Source organism: Camponotus floridanus, unplaced genomic scaffold, assembly GCF_003227725.1.
Source record: "Camponotus floridanus strain SB8 unplaced genomic scaffold, Cflo_v7.5 scaffold122, whole genome shotgun sequence".
Lineage (NCBI taxonomy): Eukaryota > Metazoa > Arthropoda > Insecta > Hymenoptera > Formicidae > Camponotus > Camponotus floridanus.
In genome coordinates, this window is record NW_020229240.1 from 164,527 (window position 1) to 177,471 (window position 12,945).

Below are 12,945 nucleotides of genomic sequence, written 5' to 3' on the forward strand. Positions count from 1 at the left end.
ACCTGTATTTTTTTTTTTTTTTACGAGAGAGGGGAAAATGCATTTTATGCATACTTACCGGTCGATTTAGTGAGTTATGTAGGACTTGAGTACCAAGTTGAATTACCACCTCGGTATTCCCTACCCACTAAAAACCCCTCTCTTTTCACGAATTTTCTTTGACACACTGTCCCTCTGTTCTTCCCGAGATCCGTTTTCCCATAATGTCAAAAAATAGTTATTATTACCTTGTTCAATGACTTCTGATGTATTGCTGTAATTGCTTGAAGAAGAAATGATCGAAGAAGAAATTAATTTTCTGATAGATCGTACGTTCTCAGATTTAACGTAGATATCACGTTACACAAGAAATCCACATTAAATTATTAACTGAAAGTATTTCTTCTTTCATGAACTGCATTCTTTTATAAACTTTAACATAATCACATTTATTTACTCACTCGACGAGACGAGAAATTTACTAATGACTCTATCACTAATCACTATTAATCACTGTCGAATAATAACTATTGGCGATTAAAAATCACTCGATAAAAGAAACACGCACGGACACGTTACTACACGACGCGACGACGCGACAATGCGACGATAATTACTCGGCGACTGCAAGCAGTTTTTTGTCATAGTAGGTTGCGGTAGGTTAAGGTACTACTGGCGCTATCGAACGCGATCATGTGTTCGATTGAAGAAGTGCGTGTTTCTTTTATCGAGTGATTTTTAATCGTCAACAGTTATTATTCGACAGTGATTAATAATGATTAGTGATAGAGTCATTAAATAGAGTCATTAAATGATTAGTGATAGAGTCAGTAAATTTCTCGTCTCGTCGAGTGAGTAAATAAATGTGATTATGTTAAAGTTTATAAAAGAATGCAGTTCATGAAAGAAGAAATATTTTCAGTTAATAATTTAGTGTGGATATCTTGTGCAATGTGATATCTACGTTAAATCTGAGAACGTACGATCTATCGGAAAATTCATTTCTTCTTCAAGCAATTACAGCAATACATCAGAAGTCATTGAATAAGGTAATAATAACTATTTTTTGACATTATGCGAAAACGGATCTCGAGAAGGATAGAGGGACAGTGTATCAAAGAAAATTCGTGAAAAGGGAGGGGTTTTTAGTGAGTAGGGAATACCGAGTTGGTAATTCGACTTGGTACTCGAGTACCACATAACTCACTGGATTGACCGGTGGGTATGCATAAAATGCATTTTCCCCTCTCTCGTAAAAAAAAAAAAATACAGGTGAGTGAGCGAATGAAAGAGAGAGAGAGACAGACAGACAGACAGCAGACAGAGAAAGAATGTATGTGTTTGCATGTGTGTCTGTATGTGTATAGCGACCAGCTGATCGCAGCAGGCGCCCCGCGCAAGCGCCCGCGTCTGACGGGTCTCTCGTCACCCTTGCCTGCCTCTTGTATCCGACCCGTTATGCGTTAACTACTTTCTTTAATAATTCGAAAACTAAGCTTCGGACGAAATTTTGCAAAAGGAAAAATCGTCTTAGAATTGACTCAACAATGTGTCATTTCACGGACACAGGGGTTATTTTGAATCACCCTGTATACCCCCACGACAACGACTGTCCCCCACTGCACCGCGACGTACCCCCGCCCCGCTCCCACTAGGGAGCAGGGAGGGGAGCCCGCCGTAGCGCAAGCTACGATAGCCACAGAGCCCGACCGGTCCCCGAACCACTTAAGGTCATCGGGGACCACGTAAGGCTCTGCAGCTATCCCTAAACCGCAACCACGCTCCGCCAGGCCGTGGACAAAAAGGTCCTGCGCCTGGCGGGCGTGGTTGAGATTCGCCTGCAGCACCTTAACTTGACGGTGCTGCATCCCCCGATGCTGTCTCCATCACCACGGTGTCCTCCGTCTCCGTTTCAGGGGCTGGGTCCGGTTGTGGCTCCTGGTGTTGCTCCGGCTGCGACAGCTCCTCTTCCCTCTCTTTAGGCCCACGATTGGCCTCGGAGATTGGGGATGTCTCCTCCTCACCTTCCTTTCGGACGGGTCTCTTCCTCTTCTCCCGCTGGGGCTGCGGGGGGGGGCCCTTCGGTCCCCCCCACAACCACGGCGGGAGATGCCACCGCGGCGGGGACCCCCGGAGCCTTCTTAACTCCGAGACTCCCCGCCGCGGGGCCCGGCCTCGTCCTGCTCCCTCGTTTCCTCGCCGGGACACACGCCCTACTGCCCGCCCTGTGCCCAGCCGGGCGCCCCGCGTCTGCGCACACGGGGCAGCGCGGATCAGCCACGCAGCCCCCGGCAATGTGACCAGGGCCCCCGCACCGGTAGCACAGGGCGCTCCTGTCCACCTTGCACTGGACTCTGACATGCCCCATCTCCAGGCACCTATAGCATTGGGTGGGGCGAGGTTCCAGGACCTCTACCCTCACCCTGGTCCAGCCAATCCTCACCACCGTTCCCTCCTTCGCCAGCGTCTGCGCCAATCTCAGCGGGCATCGGACCCAAACTGCATTCAGGCCGTTGGAGGCCCTTCTCAAGGGCCCCACCCTGAAATTGGCTGTCACCCTAGCCAGGTTGGTCGCCACCTCCTCCGTCGTCGCCGCGTCGTCCAAATTGTGGAGGCGCAGGTCGGCCGTCCTCTCCGGTCGGCCGACCCGCACCCCCTCCATATGCGCCAACTCTTGGCGGAGTCTTGCTGCTAACTGATCCGCCTTTTTCGCTCCGTCCGCACCCGGAATCCCTAGAATTAAGGCCCCAGTGCGGGCCCTGCTGGGCCTTACCTCCGATATGCCCAGTTCCGCGATATCCACGCGGGACCGGGCACACCGGAGGGTCTCGGCGTATGTGCCGGGGGAGCACGTGATCCTCCGTCCTCTTTTTGGCTGCGGGGGTCTTCTCCTTCGCTTCCGCCTGCTTCTTCTCCTTCCAACCCGCGACCGTGGTCCAGGTGGTCGCCGTAGGCGTGGCCGTTGCGGATGAGGGCGGGGCTGAGGCGCTCGCCGCTCCGTGAGCTGAGTGACCGGTTTTGGTCCCTTCTCCAGCCCCTCCTTCCTCGGGCCTTTGTCCAGGGTTGGGGCCCCCTTAATGGAGCCCTTGTCTTGGCCTTGGGCCTTCTTACTTTTCTTCTTCTTCTTTTATTCTTCTTCGGGGATTCTCCCCCTGCCTGGGGGAGTCCCCTCCTCGCCTCCTGCGTCAGGGCTCCGCCCTCCCTAACCTCTCCCGTCTCCCCCTCCCCCCTCATAAGTAGGGCCGGGAAGGCAAAAGGTAAGGGGATGTGCGGTGTCCCTGGGGTCCTGATGGCTTGCAGGTACAGCTGCTCGATCTGGCTTATCGCTTGCTCGAGCCACTCTATACGCCGGAAACTGCTGCTTGCCAGCTTCTCCTCCTTCTTTCCACGTTGGTTGCCTTCCTCTCCTCGGCTCATTGAGATCTCAGGAGGGGATGGTATTACATCCACCTCCATCCCATCCCCTACCAAGGATGAGTTGGCCCGCCCTACCACCAGTTCTGAGGCCCACAGGTTTTCTCCTTCATGGGGGAAGTGCCCACGGATACTTTCCCCCTAGCCTCCTCTTCCATCGGTGAAGTTCCGCAGGATCTCATCAACCTAGGCGCCGGTCGGGGGGGCTGCTGCGGCGGGGTTCTCTGCATTCCCCGAGGCGGGTGCGGGAACATCCGCCCTGCGATCTTCGGCCGAAAACCGATTCCTGGAGCTGCGTCTCCAAGTCTGTTACGCTTTGGGCCCTCCTCGCATTCTCTTTGCGGAGCGCTGCGACTTCTTGCCGCAGCGCTCGCACCTCCTCGCTCGCCTCAAGGGTTCCTGCCCCACCTGTTCTTGCGGCGAATACCGTAACCGCCGCTGAAACGGTTGTTGCCGCCTCCCGAAGGGCCTTCACGTAAGGTCCCTTAAGCGTCTTGGATGTCCCAGCAACTTTCTCCACCGCAGCCGCCTGCTCCAATAGCCGCGCCGCAATATCATTCGAGGGCGCCGCCCTCATCTCCTCGATAAGCTCGTCTTCCTGGAAAATTTTCGTCCAGGTCCGAGCCGTTCGAGGCAATGGAGGGCAGGCAGGATCCAGGACGAACAGCTCCTCCTGTTGTTCCTCGTAGGCTTTCCTGTAAGCCAATGCCTTCTTCTTCTTTTCGTATTCACCGGTAGTGGCGGAACGTCCCACCGGTCTAACGTTTGGAGGTGGCAGGATCTCCTGCCTATCCTCCTCCTCATCATCGCCAAGATCATCCGACATCGAGGGGATAATGGTCCTGGAAGATAAAAGGGGTGCATTACTGTGACCCCCCCATCCCTCCCCGCTCTCATCGCGCGCGTCCGCGGCCCAACTACTGGCTCCGTCGCGCCCCCGCTCGAAACCGAACAAAAGTCCGATTCCTCGCACACGTCCTCATCCGAAACATTGCAGTGTTTAGAAGCCATGATTATATATATTTTCGACTTACGACGGTTCGCCCATCATGGGACCCCTACCGCGGTAGGGGATCTATCCCCGCCGGAAATTCGCCCCTAGCAAAAGTACACCGAAGCCGAGAAGCGGTTTATCGGGTGGCCGATCCTATCAATGCACTGAGTGACTCTAGAAAAAAAGTGTTACGGGATAGGCCCGCGCCATAACTGATGCAAAAGGTTTAACGTCACCCCTATTGAGTGGGTCTGGCGGATCCGAACCGCCAGGGGCCCAAACTTCGGGCTAGACGGTGCTGGGGAAATACCACCCCCAGCAGTGGTATGAGGAAATACGGGCCAGGTAATCCTCCATACCTGCACCCAGTTACTCCACTTCAACCCCGGGAGAGGCTCCGTTCAACGGAAAGGGAGCGGTTTTCCCACGTTAAACATGCCGGTTCAGGCAATCTTTCATGCATCTTCCCCGGCAGAGGTCAGGTACCAACGTCACCTTTCCGCCACGGTCGGGGGGCAACTATTCTCCCCTTGGTTGGTTTCCCGGGAATATCCATAGGGGCCGACCGCAGCCCACACATCCATTCACCACGCATTCATCACCAGGACGAACAAGAACCCCTCACGAAGACACACGCGCACACTACCCACACCCACGCATCCACGCGCACATTCACACCCCCTAAGCTCCCCCATCCCAGGAAGAGGCCGAAGGGGAACCCGGTCAGCAATGCCGCTCACCTCCCAGCCACCGCAAACATCTGACCGCCGGCATTAGGGGGACCGTTCTGCATTCTTCCCTGATGTCGACCCAGTTATCCTTAGTCCATTCTATTCCGCATTATAGTCCTATATGATCTTGCCTTGATTGGGTATTCTTGGTAGTTCTTGGAGATCCGTGAAGACTTCCCTAGTCCCTCCTCGTGTCAAAAAGAGTAGGTGAAAATAATGATGATAATTGATGAATGTATGAATAAATGAGACACAGACACATCGCGTCAGGGAGTAAGTAAGGGTCCTGACGCGCATTCTTGTTCTCTTCGTTGTCTTATTCTCTCGTCTTCCTCCTTCTTGCCCATAACTTTATGAGCGAAGGTGTTAGCCGCCAAATATATTTCCTTGCTGGTGCATATTGCCTCAATAAAAGTCCTCAGGTTGATGTTATTATTCATCTCTTCTTTCATTTCTTCTCTTTCCCTAGTCCACTCATCACATTGGCAAAGCGTATGTTCCGCGTTGTCAATGCCTCCCTCACAGTAGGAACACATTGCTGACTCGGTTTTCTTAATTCGCTGTAAATAATCGTTAAAACAGCCGTGGTCCGTCAGGATCTGGGTTAGTGAAAAATTCATTCCCCCAAATTCCCTAGTAATCCAGCCCTTGAAATCAGGGAGAATGGCCTCTATTAATTTACGACCAGGTAAGTCTTTATTTCTAAGTCGATTCTGCCATCTTGTATACATTTTATCTTCCTCCTCCTGTTTTAATGTTTTCTCCGCACGTTTGTCCCATGCATTTCTATTTTTTAGTTCTCTAGTTTTTTTCATATATATTTTTATATTTACAAGCTATCAGGATCCAGGGGGGGGTCCTGGCCAATAAAATTGCAGCTTCATATGCGATGGTCCTGTAACCTGAAATTATCCTGATTGCTATGTGTCTATGTGTCTTTTGCAATGATCTTTGTATAGTGGAACTCTTAATTATCTGGTCGTACCACACTGGTGCACCGTACATAACTATGGATTGTATGATGTAACCGTATAGTCTTCTCTAGTCTTTTACTTTCATGAGGTCCTCGAAGATTAGGCATAAGTCTACATAAGGCTTTTTTGACTTTTTCAACTTTCTCACTGATATATCGGAAATGTTCCGCAAAACTCAATTTGCTGTCCAGGATCATTCCTAGGTATTTCAAGTGTCTTTTTATTGGGATCTCTGTGTCATCTATTTTAAGAGAGTCCTCTTTAGGTGGCCTTTTACCCTTTTACCAAAGAAAATCATAGCTTCGGTTTTTTCCACTGCTACCTTAAATCCCATGTTTCGAATGGTACGTATAAGTCTTTCAGCTTGTATGTATGCCGTAAATTTAGCTTCTTTATACGTGTCGGCAGTAGCCATAACCAGGGTATCGTCTGCATAGCCGATTACTTCACAGTTTTCTTCTTTTTTGATCCTAAGTACTTGGTCATAAACTAAGTTCCAAATTAATGGTCTCAACACCGAACCCTGCGGAACACCTCTTTCTACACTAGTCTTGACTATTTCGCCAGATTTATTTGTATATTCGACGCATCTATTGTGGAAATAACTATGCAGTATTTTTCTAAGATATTTAGGGAATTTCTGTTTTTTTAGTGTATTACCGATTTCTTTCCATGGGATGCTGTTAAACGCATTTTCAATGTCAAGGCACAATAACATTGTTACTCTTCCTGTATGTCTTGATTCCTTGGCTCGTTCTATTACTCTAGATAGGGCGTCGATTGTTGACTTGTTTCTTCTAAAACCATATTGGTCTTTGCAGATTGTAAGGTTATGATATCCTCTGTTTGCCATTTCTTGCGTCCAGTTTTCAATACGTTCCACTATAATTCGTTCTAAACCTTTGCCAATGTCATCTATTAAACATATGGGACGAGCTTTGGGAATCCTTTGTTCCTCGATTTTGCCTTTGGGAATTAATACTAACCTCGCTCGTTTCCATTGAGTGGGAAATTCCCCATGCCGCATGCATTTGGTAAATATTTCCGCAACCTTATTAATCATGTTGTCTGGGGTCTTTTTCCACATTTTATTATTGATACCATCTATTCCAGGTGCCGTGTTCCTAGCTCCTTTTCTACGTAAAGCTTTATTAGTTTCCGCAAAACTCACATCCCATTCATCCTTCCATTCTCTAACTCTAAGCTCTATGTTGTTATCCTTGTTGTCATCTCTAGGGAATAACTTATGGATTACTTCCTTAAGTATATGTTCTTCAAATATTTCACTTATGCCGGGACCACTAATTTTTAATTTATTCATGACAAGTTTATAGGAAATTCCCCATGGGTCCTTGTCAATCTCCCGGATTAATTCCTTCCAAGAATTTTCTTTTGCATTATATATTGCCTGGCTGAGTTCTTTTTTAGCTTCTTTATACAGTTTTGCAAGCTCGGAAAGTTCCTCTGGGCCATATTTATATATACGGGTCTTATTCTTATCCCTATCTTTATCTTTCTTCCAGTTGGATTTTGCTCTAGTCCACTTTCTTCTTTGGTCGTTGCTTCCGTCTTAATTCCACTATATTGTTGTTCCACCAATATGCTTGTTTTTTCTTTCTTGGTTATTTAACTCTACTCATAGATAAGTCAGCAGCCTGAGCTATAGTTTTATCAATCCATTCAACATCATTTACGATCGTGGTGTCTTGTGAGATATAAGAGTGACAACTCCATTCTATTGCTTCTTCAAATAGTTCTTCGTCCATGTTATCAGTTTTCCATCGTCGGGATGTACTAGTAGGGACGACTGGAATGCTTGTACGTTTCCCTATGTTTATACTATAGGTAATGTAGTTATGATCTGAGAGGGACAGCACCGTGTCTTCGACAGTCCATTTCTCAATTCTACCTAAAATTTTGGGTGTTGCCCAGGTCAAGTCTACAATTGAGTTTCTCTGTTGTCTAGTACAAGTTGGGGTGTTTCCACTATTCACTAGTAACAAATTTATTTCTTCCATGAGTTTTAGTCATTTCTTTCCTTTACTAGATGTGTATCTGGAGCCCCATGCCATAGAGTGCGCATTGAAGTCTCCTCCTAGAATTATCTGTTTTCTTTTATCCAAACTCTTGATTCTGTTCTCTATTCGGTTTAGAACAGCAGAAAATTCCTTCAGACTACAATTAGGCGAAATATAACATGATACCATAATTATGTCTTCCAGTTCTATTGCCACAAATTCCTCTTCCTTTATTGCTTCAGTAATTCAAAAACTTGAAGTCGACGTCTAGAAAATCGCTGCACTTTTGTTCTTGCTACTGACCCAGTTTTTGTCTGGTATGTATATAGGTTCCGTTATGAGTGCAATTTCTGCCTTCCTTTCCTTCATGAATTGCTGGAGGAGATTATGTGCACCCCAGCAATGATTCAGGTTTATCTGAATAATGTTAATTGCCTTCATCATATTCCATTGTTTCCTCTTGTGTCGCAATTTCCCCCATGGTTTTGGGTTTTTCCTTTCTCCTTTATTTCTGTCTTCCTTGGGAATTTCCTTGGCTCTGTCGGGATTGTCATCCTACAGAAGCGAGATCCAATCCTATGATTTGCCTGGTAATTTTTTTCGGCACAGATCACGCACTTTGGTTCTTTCCTATCACATGCCTTGACCGTATGTCCAGGTATACCACAGTTGTAGCAATGTCCACTTCGGTCAGTCGAGGCACGACATGAGAACCTTACATGCCCGAATTCCCAACATCTGAAACATTGTAGCGGCCTTTTGGCAAGAAGTTCTATTTTTGCTACTGTCCATCCGATCCTAATTTTCCCTATGTCAGCCAACACGTTGGCGGAAACCAGCGGACATCGGATCCAGACGGAGCCCATACCGTTGTACCTCCATCTAATTGGACTGATCTTTACTTCATCAGCATTGCAACCTCCTGTTTCGGTAATTACATACCTCACCTCCTCTACTGTGACTGATTCGTCTAATCCGGTAATTCTAATTTCCCCCATGGCTGTGGGTCTAGTAATAGTGACTTCCTCGTCGCCAAGTTTTTCTCGTAGTTTTTCCGCAAGAATCTTGGCCTTTTCTTTTCCTTCGTTACCTGGAATTTCTATTAATAGGTTACCATTAATCCCCTTTTTGATCATGGTTGTCTCGATTCTAAGTTCCCCTAGCGATACTTCTTGCCTAGCTTTTTTAAGTATAGCTGCGTAACAGGACTGGTTGTCTCGTCTGGTACTCGAATGGCAACTACCGCATTCCTGGGTGGTTTCCTAGTCCTCGTGCCGATTCTAGGGCCAGTCCCTCTGTTAGAGTTCCGTCTTGTTGACCTATCACTCGGTCTTCTATTTCTAACTGTTTCCCAGTTATTTATATATTCCCTAGTCTGTTCCTTGACATGAGGGTCATATTCCTCCAGTAATCAGTGTTGTGAGACGGGCCGGGTTTTTTCACGCATGCGCGGCGAACGTAATATCAATGAAGTATCTTTATACATAAAAAGGTGTACCATAGTACCACGTTGGTCATCCATTTATAATTTTGCAAAAGTTTTTATAATTTAAGAGAAAATATTATTTTTTAAATTATTTTATGGATATATTCTCTACAGGATGAGGAGTTAACCATCCTTTAAAAATATCTTCATCTAGCCAAGAATGTTGAAAATTTCTAATTTTACGTTTTTTAACAACTCCTTTTCCAATACTACTACTACTACTATTACTACTATTATTATTATAATCCATTTTAATATTTACTCACCAACAACTATCCAATTTCTCTTTTCCTCTATTGCACGTTAAGCCCGCCAAAACTTTCAGCATTCACGTCGCACTAACCTTCTGCAGATACTAGATACGTACCTGTAACTACTAACCTAACAGTCAACATAGCCGCGCATGCGCGAAAAAACCCGGCCCGTCTCACAACACTGCCAGTAATTCCTGTTTGTCTGGATTACATCTGGTAATTTCTTGTTGGTAAATGTCCCTGGGTGGAATAAGTTGTATATTTCCTATGATTCTTGGCTTATCTTTATTTCCTTCAGTTTTCTCCTTCCTTTTTTTAGTCAGAAGTTTCCGTTCTTCATTTAATATTCTAATCAGCCTGTTGATTTCACTAACCTTTTCTTTATCCGTATTTATAGTTCCCAATTCTCCTTCCTGTCCAGACGCATATTCTCTAGACAGAGTTAGGGTATCCATATTCCTGACTGTCGGGGGAGCTATGTCGTCAGTCCTAGCGATATCTTCTCTCTTTATTTTCCTAGATGGAGTTATCAAGGGTGTTTCTGTTTGTTTAAATTTTGGACCATCTATCAGGAGCTGCTTACTAACACCTCTTATTGGAGGTCGAAAAATTGGTTCGTCCTCTTTAATCAGCGCATAGGTGTCCTGTAGTAATTTTCTAGTTTTCGTACTGTCTTCCATAGCTAGGGAATCCCTGTCTTGTAGCTTCATTTCCTTTCTCTTTTTTTTTCCATCTGAATGTATTTCTCCTCCATTTCTTCGTACATTAATTTTATTCCTTCCGTTTCTTTATCCTTTTGGTTAATAATCTGTTCAAACTTATTGATATCCTTTTTTAATCGCTTATTTTCAGTAATTGCTTCTAATCTTTCTTTTTGTAGCAATTTGATATCCCCTTGCGCTTCAATTTTGTCGACCAAGCATTCAAGAACATTCTTTAGGCCCATTATTCTGTCCTTCAGGACTCCATCTATTATACCTTGGAGTTTACTGCATTTCATCCTGGCTGTATCAATGTCTTCTATTAATTTAAGTGCGATGGCTTTTACCTCGTATGTTGTCCAAAGTCCATAGTCTACCTTATTTTGCCTATTATTTTGGGAGATTTTATTTGGTAATTTATATGTTAATCCTTTCCCTCTTTTGTGTGGTTTATTCATACTTCCTATTTCTCTATCCTTATCGTCTTTGGTTAGGTCTAAGGGGTCTCTTCCCCTGGGCTATCCTTCCTTATAATAGCATTTTTATTTTGCTTTTTTCTTTGCCTGCTTCGATTCTCTTTGGCAGAACTAGCGGATGATATAAATGCCGTGCTATCCTCGTCGTCACTAGAAATTATGTGTATCCTTTCTTCCTTTTTATTTCCAGATGATCTGGTTATTCTTCTTAATTTTCTTGTAATTACCATATTATCATTTTTCCCCTCGGGTGTTCTTTTTATCTTCACTTCTACTTCCTTCCATTTCATCCAGTGATTCAGCAAAAGATGAGTCCAATAATGGATTCATAGTCTGCTCAGTACTCCGACAGATTTTTTTTGTCCTTACCTTCCTTTTTCTAATTATAATTTTTCCAGTTTCTCCCGCGACCGGTGAAATTTTTTCTACCTCTTTGTCACTTGGTGAGGGTGCACCAGGAAAGTTTCGGGCCTTCCTCTTGTTACCAGGAGTTCTAAGTTCCTCCTCACGGAGAGATTGGTTCTCCGTTTCAGGTTCTTTGTGCGTTGTAGTAAAAGAACACATAGGTAGTTCATTGGAGTCGTTGGAGACATTATCCTCTGTCATAACGTCGACGGTAGCCAATTTACGCTCCTCCCTTGTCGGCAGAGAGAGAGCAGGCCCTACGTATGATGAAGACATACCCGCCTCAGGGACCGTAGGGCTGGTACGCCTGCCACTGAGACTCCGAGACCTCTGCGGCTGTAAGTTTCTTTGCAAGTCCTTGTCCATTGCCATATTGTTTATGTTTGGGGACAAAATTCGAGTGTCCCCGCCTCTAGGGTGGTTGAATGATACAAGACCCTGGGTCCACTCCAACCCAAGACAATCAAGAGTTTCAATTGGTTCTTTTCCTTGCTGAGACGGTTCCAAATAATCTCCTGATGATGTTAACAGGTTAGACACGTCATTCATTTGTTGCTCGATATCAGACAAGGTGTTCTTTTTCTCCTCAATTCTTCTGCTAATATCTCGCAGGGCGGCTTCTGAGAGATCGATCTTCTTAATCATCCTGGTATCCATAATAATATCCAACTCTGAATCGTCCTCCCCAGCTCGAACATCTTTCTGCGAGCTACATCTTTCAACTTTATCAGTTGTTGTCTCATCTTCACAAGGTGAAGATGTAATTTCGGTGTAATGCCCCTTAGTACACTAAGCTCCGCGTCCATATCCTGCTCACGTGCGTCCTAAGTCGGATTAAGTATGTTCTAGCCAGACACATTTGTTGTCCATAATCGTATAGTAATTTCAAGCATGCAATCGTAACGCGTATTTTATTCCTTGACGCATGATTCCCTCTTCTCGAAAAGTCATTTTCTATCATGTAAAGGTTATGTACTGCACGGCCAAAAATTTCTTCTGGTGTTTTTTGGTTACTGGCCATTGTGTGCATATATGTCTGTATATCCAAGATTCTGGCCATTTTGTCCCTAATACTCAATTGGTGAGACTATTTCTAGGTATAAAAAACAGCAATCGGAATACAAGTTATTCTGACCGGTTGGCCTACCATATGCCTTAATCATATGGGGACCACCATGCAGCATCCCGCGCTATACATTTTACCCCAAGAGGATTTTTACAGGCTCCAGTAGAATATAAGGCATCGGATCGATCTGGAGCTATTGCCAGGTCGCCGAGCCATCCCAGAAAGCCCAGTCGCCTCTACTAAGTCCAAGTATATGGCAGGGAACTAACTATACCAGCCGATTATACAGGACAGGTCACCTCAAGCTTATTTGGGGAAAGTCACTAGGGTCTAGTTATTTTTCCGGGACAGTCGTAAACCACAGTCAGGAACTCACTTCTTACCACGCAGTCGCCAAAGTTCGCACTTCCGGTATGCGGATTCAAGTACTTCGAACAATGATTGACA

At 45.6% G+C, this 12,945-nt stretch overlaps 2 protein-coding genes across 2 annotated transcripts; both read right to left on the bottom strand.

Annotated features, from left to right (window-relative positions):
• Positions 1-1,827: 1,827 nt before the first annotated feature.
• On the bottom strand, positions 1,828-2,641 carry LOC105248288. Its single transcript, XM_011253019.2, has 2 exons — positions 2,240-2,641; positions 1,828-2,043 (listed from the first exon to the last, which is right to left on the bottom strand). Exons 1-2 carry the CDS (start codon positions 2,639-2,641, stop codon positions 1,828-1,830), a joined length of 618 nt encoding a protein of 205 aa, XP_011251321.1.
• Positions 2,642-5,384: 2,743 nt separating this feature from the next.
• LOC112639962 lies at positions 5,385-8,110 on the bottom strand. Its single transcript, XM_025415537.1, has 4 exons — positions 7,729-8,110; positions 6,378-7,556; positions 6,104-6,291; positions 5,385-5,678 (listed from the first exon to the last, which is right to left on the bottom strand). Exons 1-4 carry the CDS (start codon positions 8,108-8,110, stop codon positions 5,385-5,387), a joined length of 2,043 nt encoding a protein of 680 aa, XP_025271322.1.
• Positions 8,111-12,945: the final 4,835 nt, after the last annotated feature.

Excerpts from the sequence above, each read along its gene's own strand:
- LOC105248288 (XM_011253019.2), bottom strand. The coding sequence starts at position 2,641 with ATGGAGGGGGTGCGGGTCGGCCGACCGGAGAGGACGGCCGACCTGCGC. Across the intron at positions 2,044-2,239 it reads TGGCTGATCCGCGCTGCCCC|CCCCAGCGGGAGAAGAGGAA; the intron begins GTGTGCGCAGAC and ends CCCCCCCCGCAG.
- LOC112639962 (XM_025415537.1), bottom strand. The coding sequence starts at position 8,110 with ATGGAAGAAATAAATTTGTTACTAGTGAATAGTGGAAACACCCCAACT. Across the intron at positions 7,557-7,728 it reads GGCTGCTGACTTATCTATGA|AGGAACTTTCCGAGCTTGCA; the intron begins GTAGAGTTAAAT and ends AATATGGCCCAG. Across the intron at positions 6,292-6,377 it reads CGAAGCTATGATTTTCTTTG|GAATGATCCTGGACAGCAAA; the intron begins GTAAAAGGGTAA and ends TGAAATACCTAG.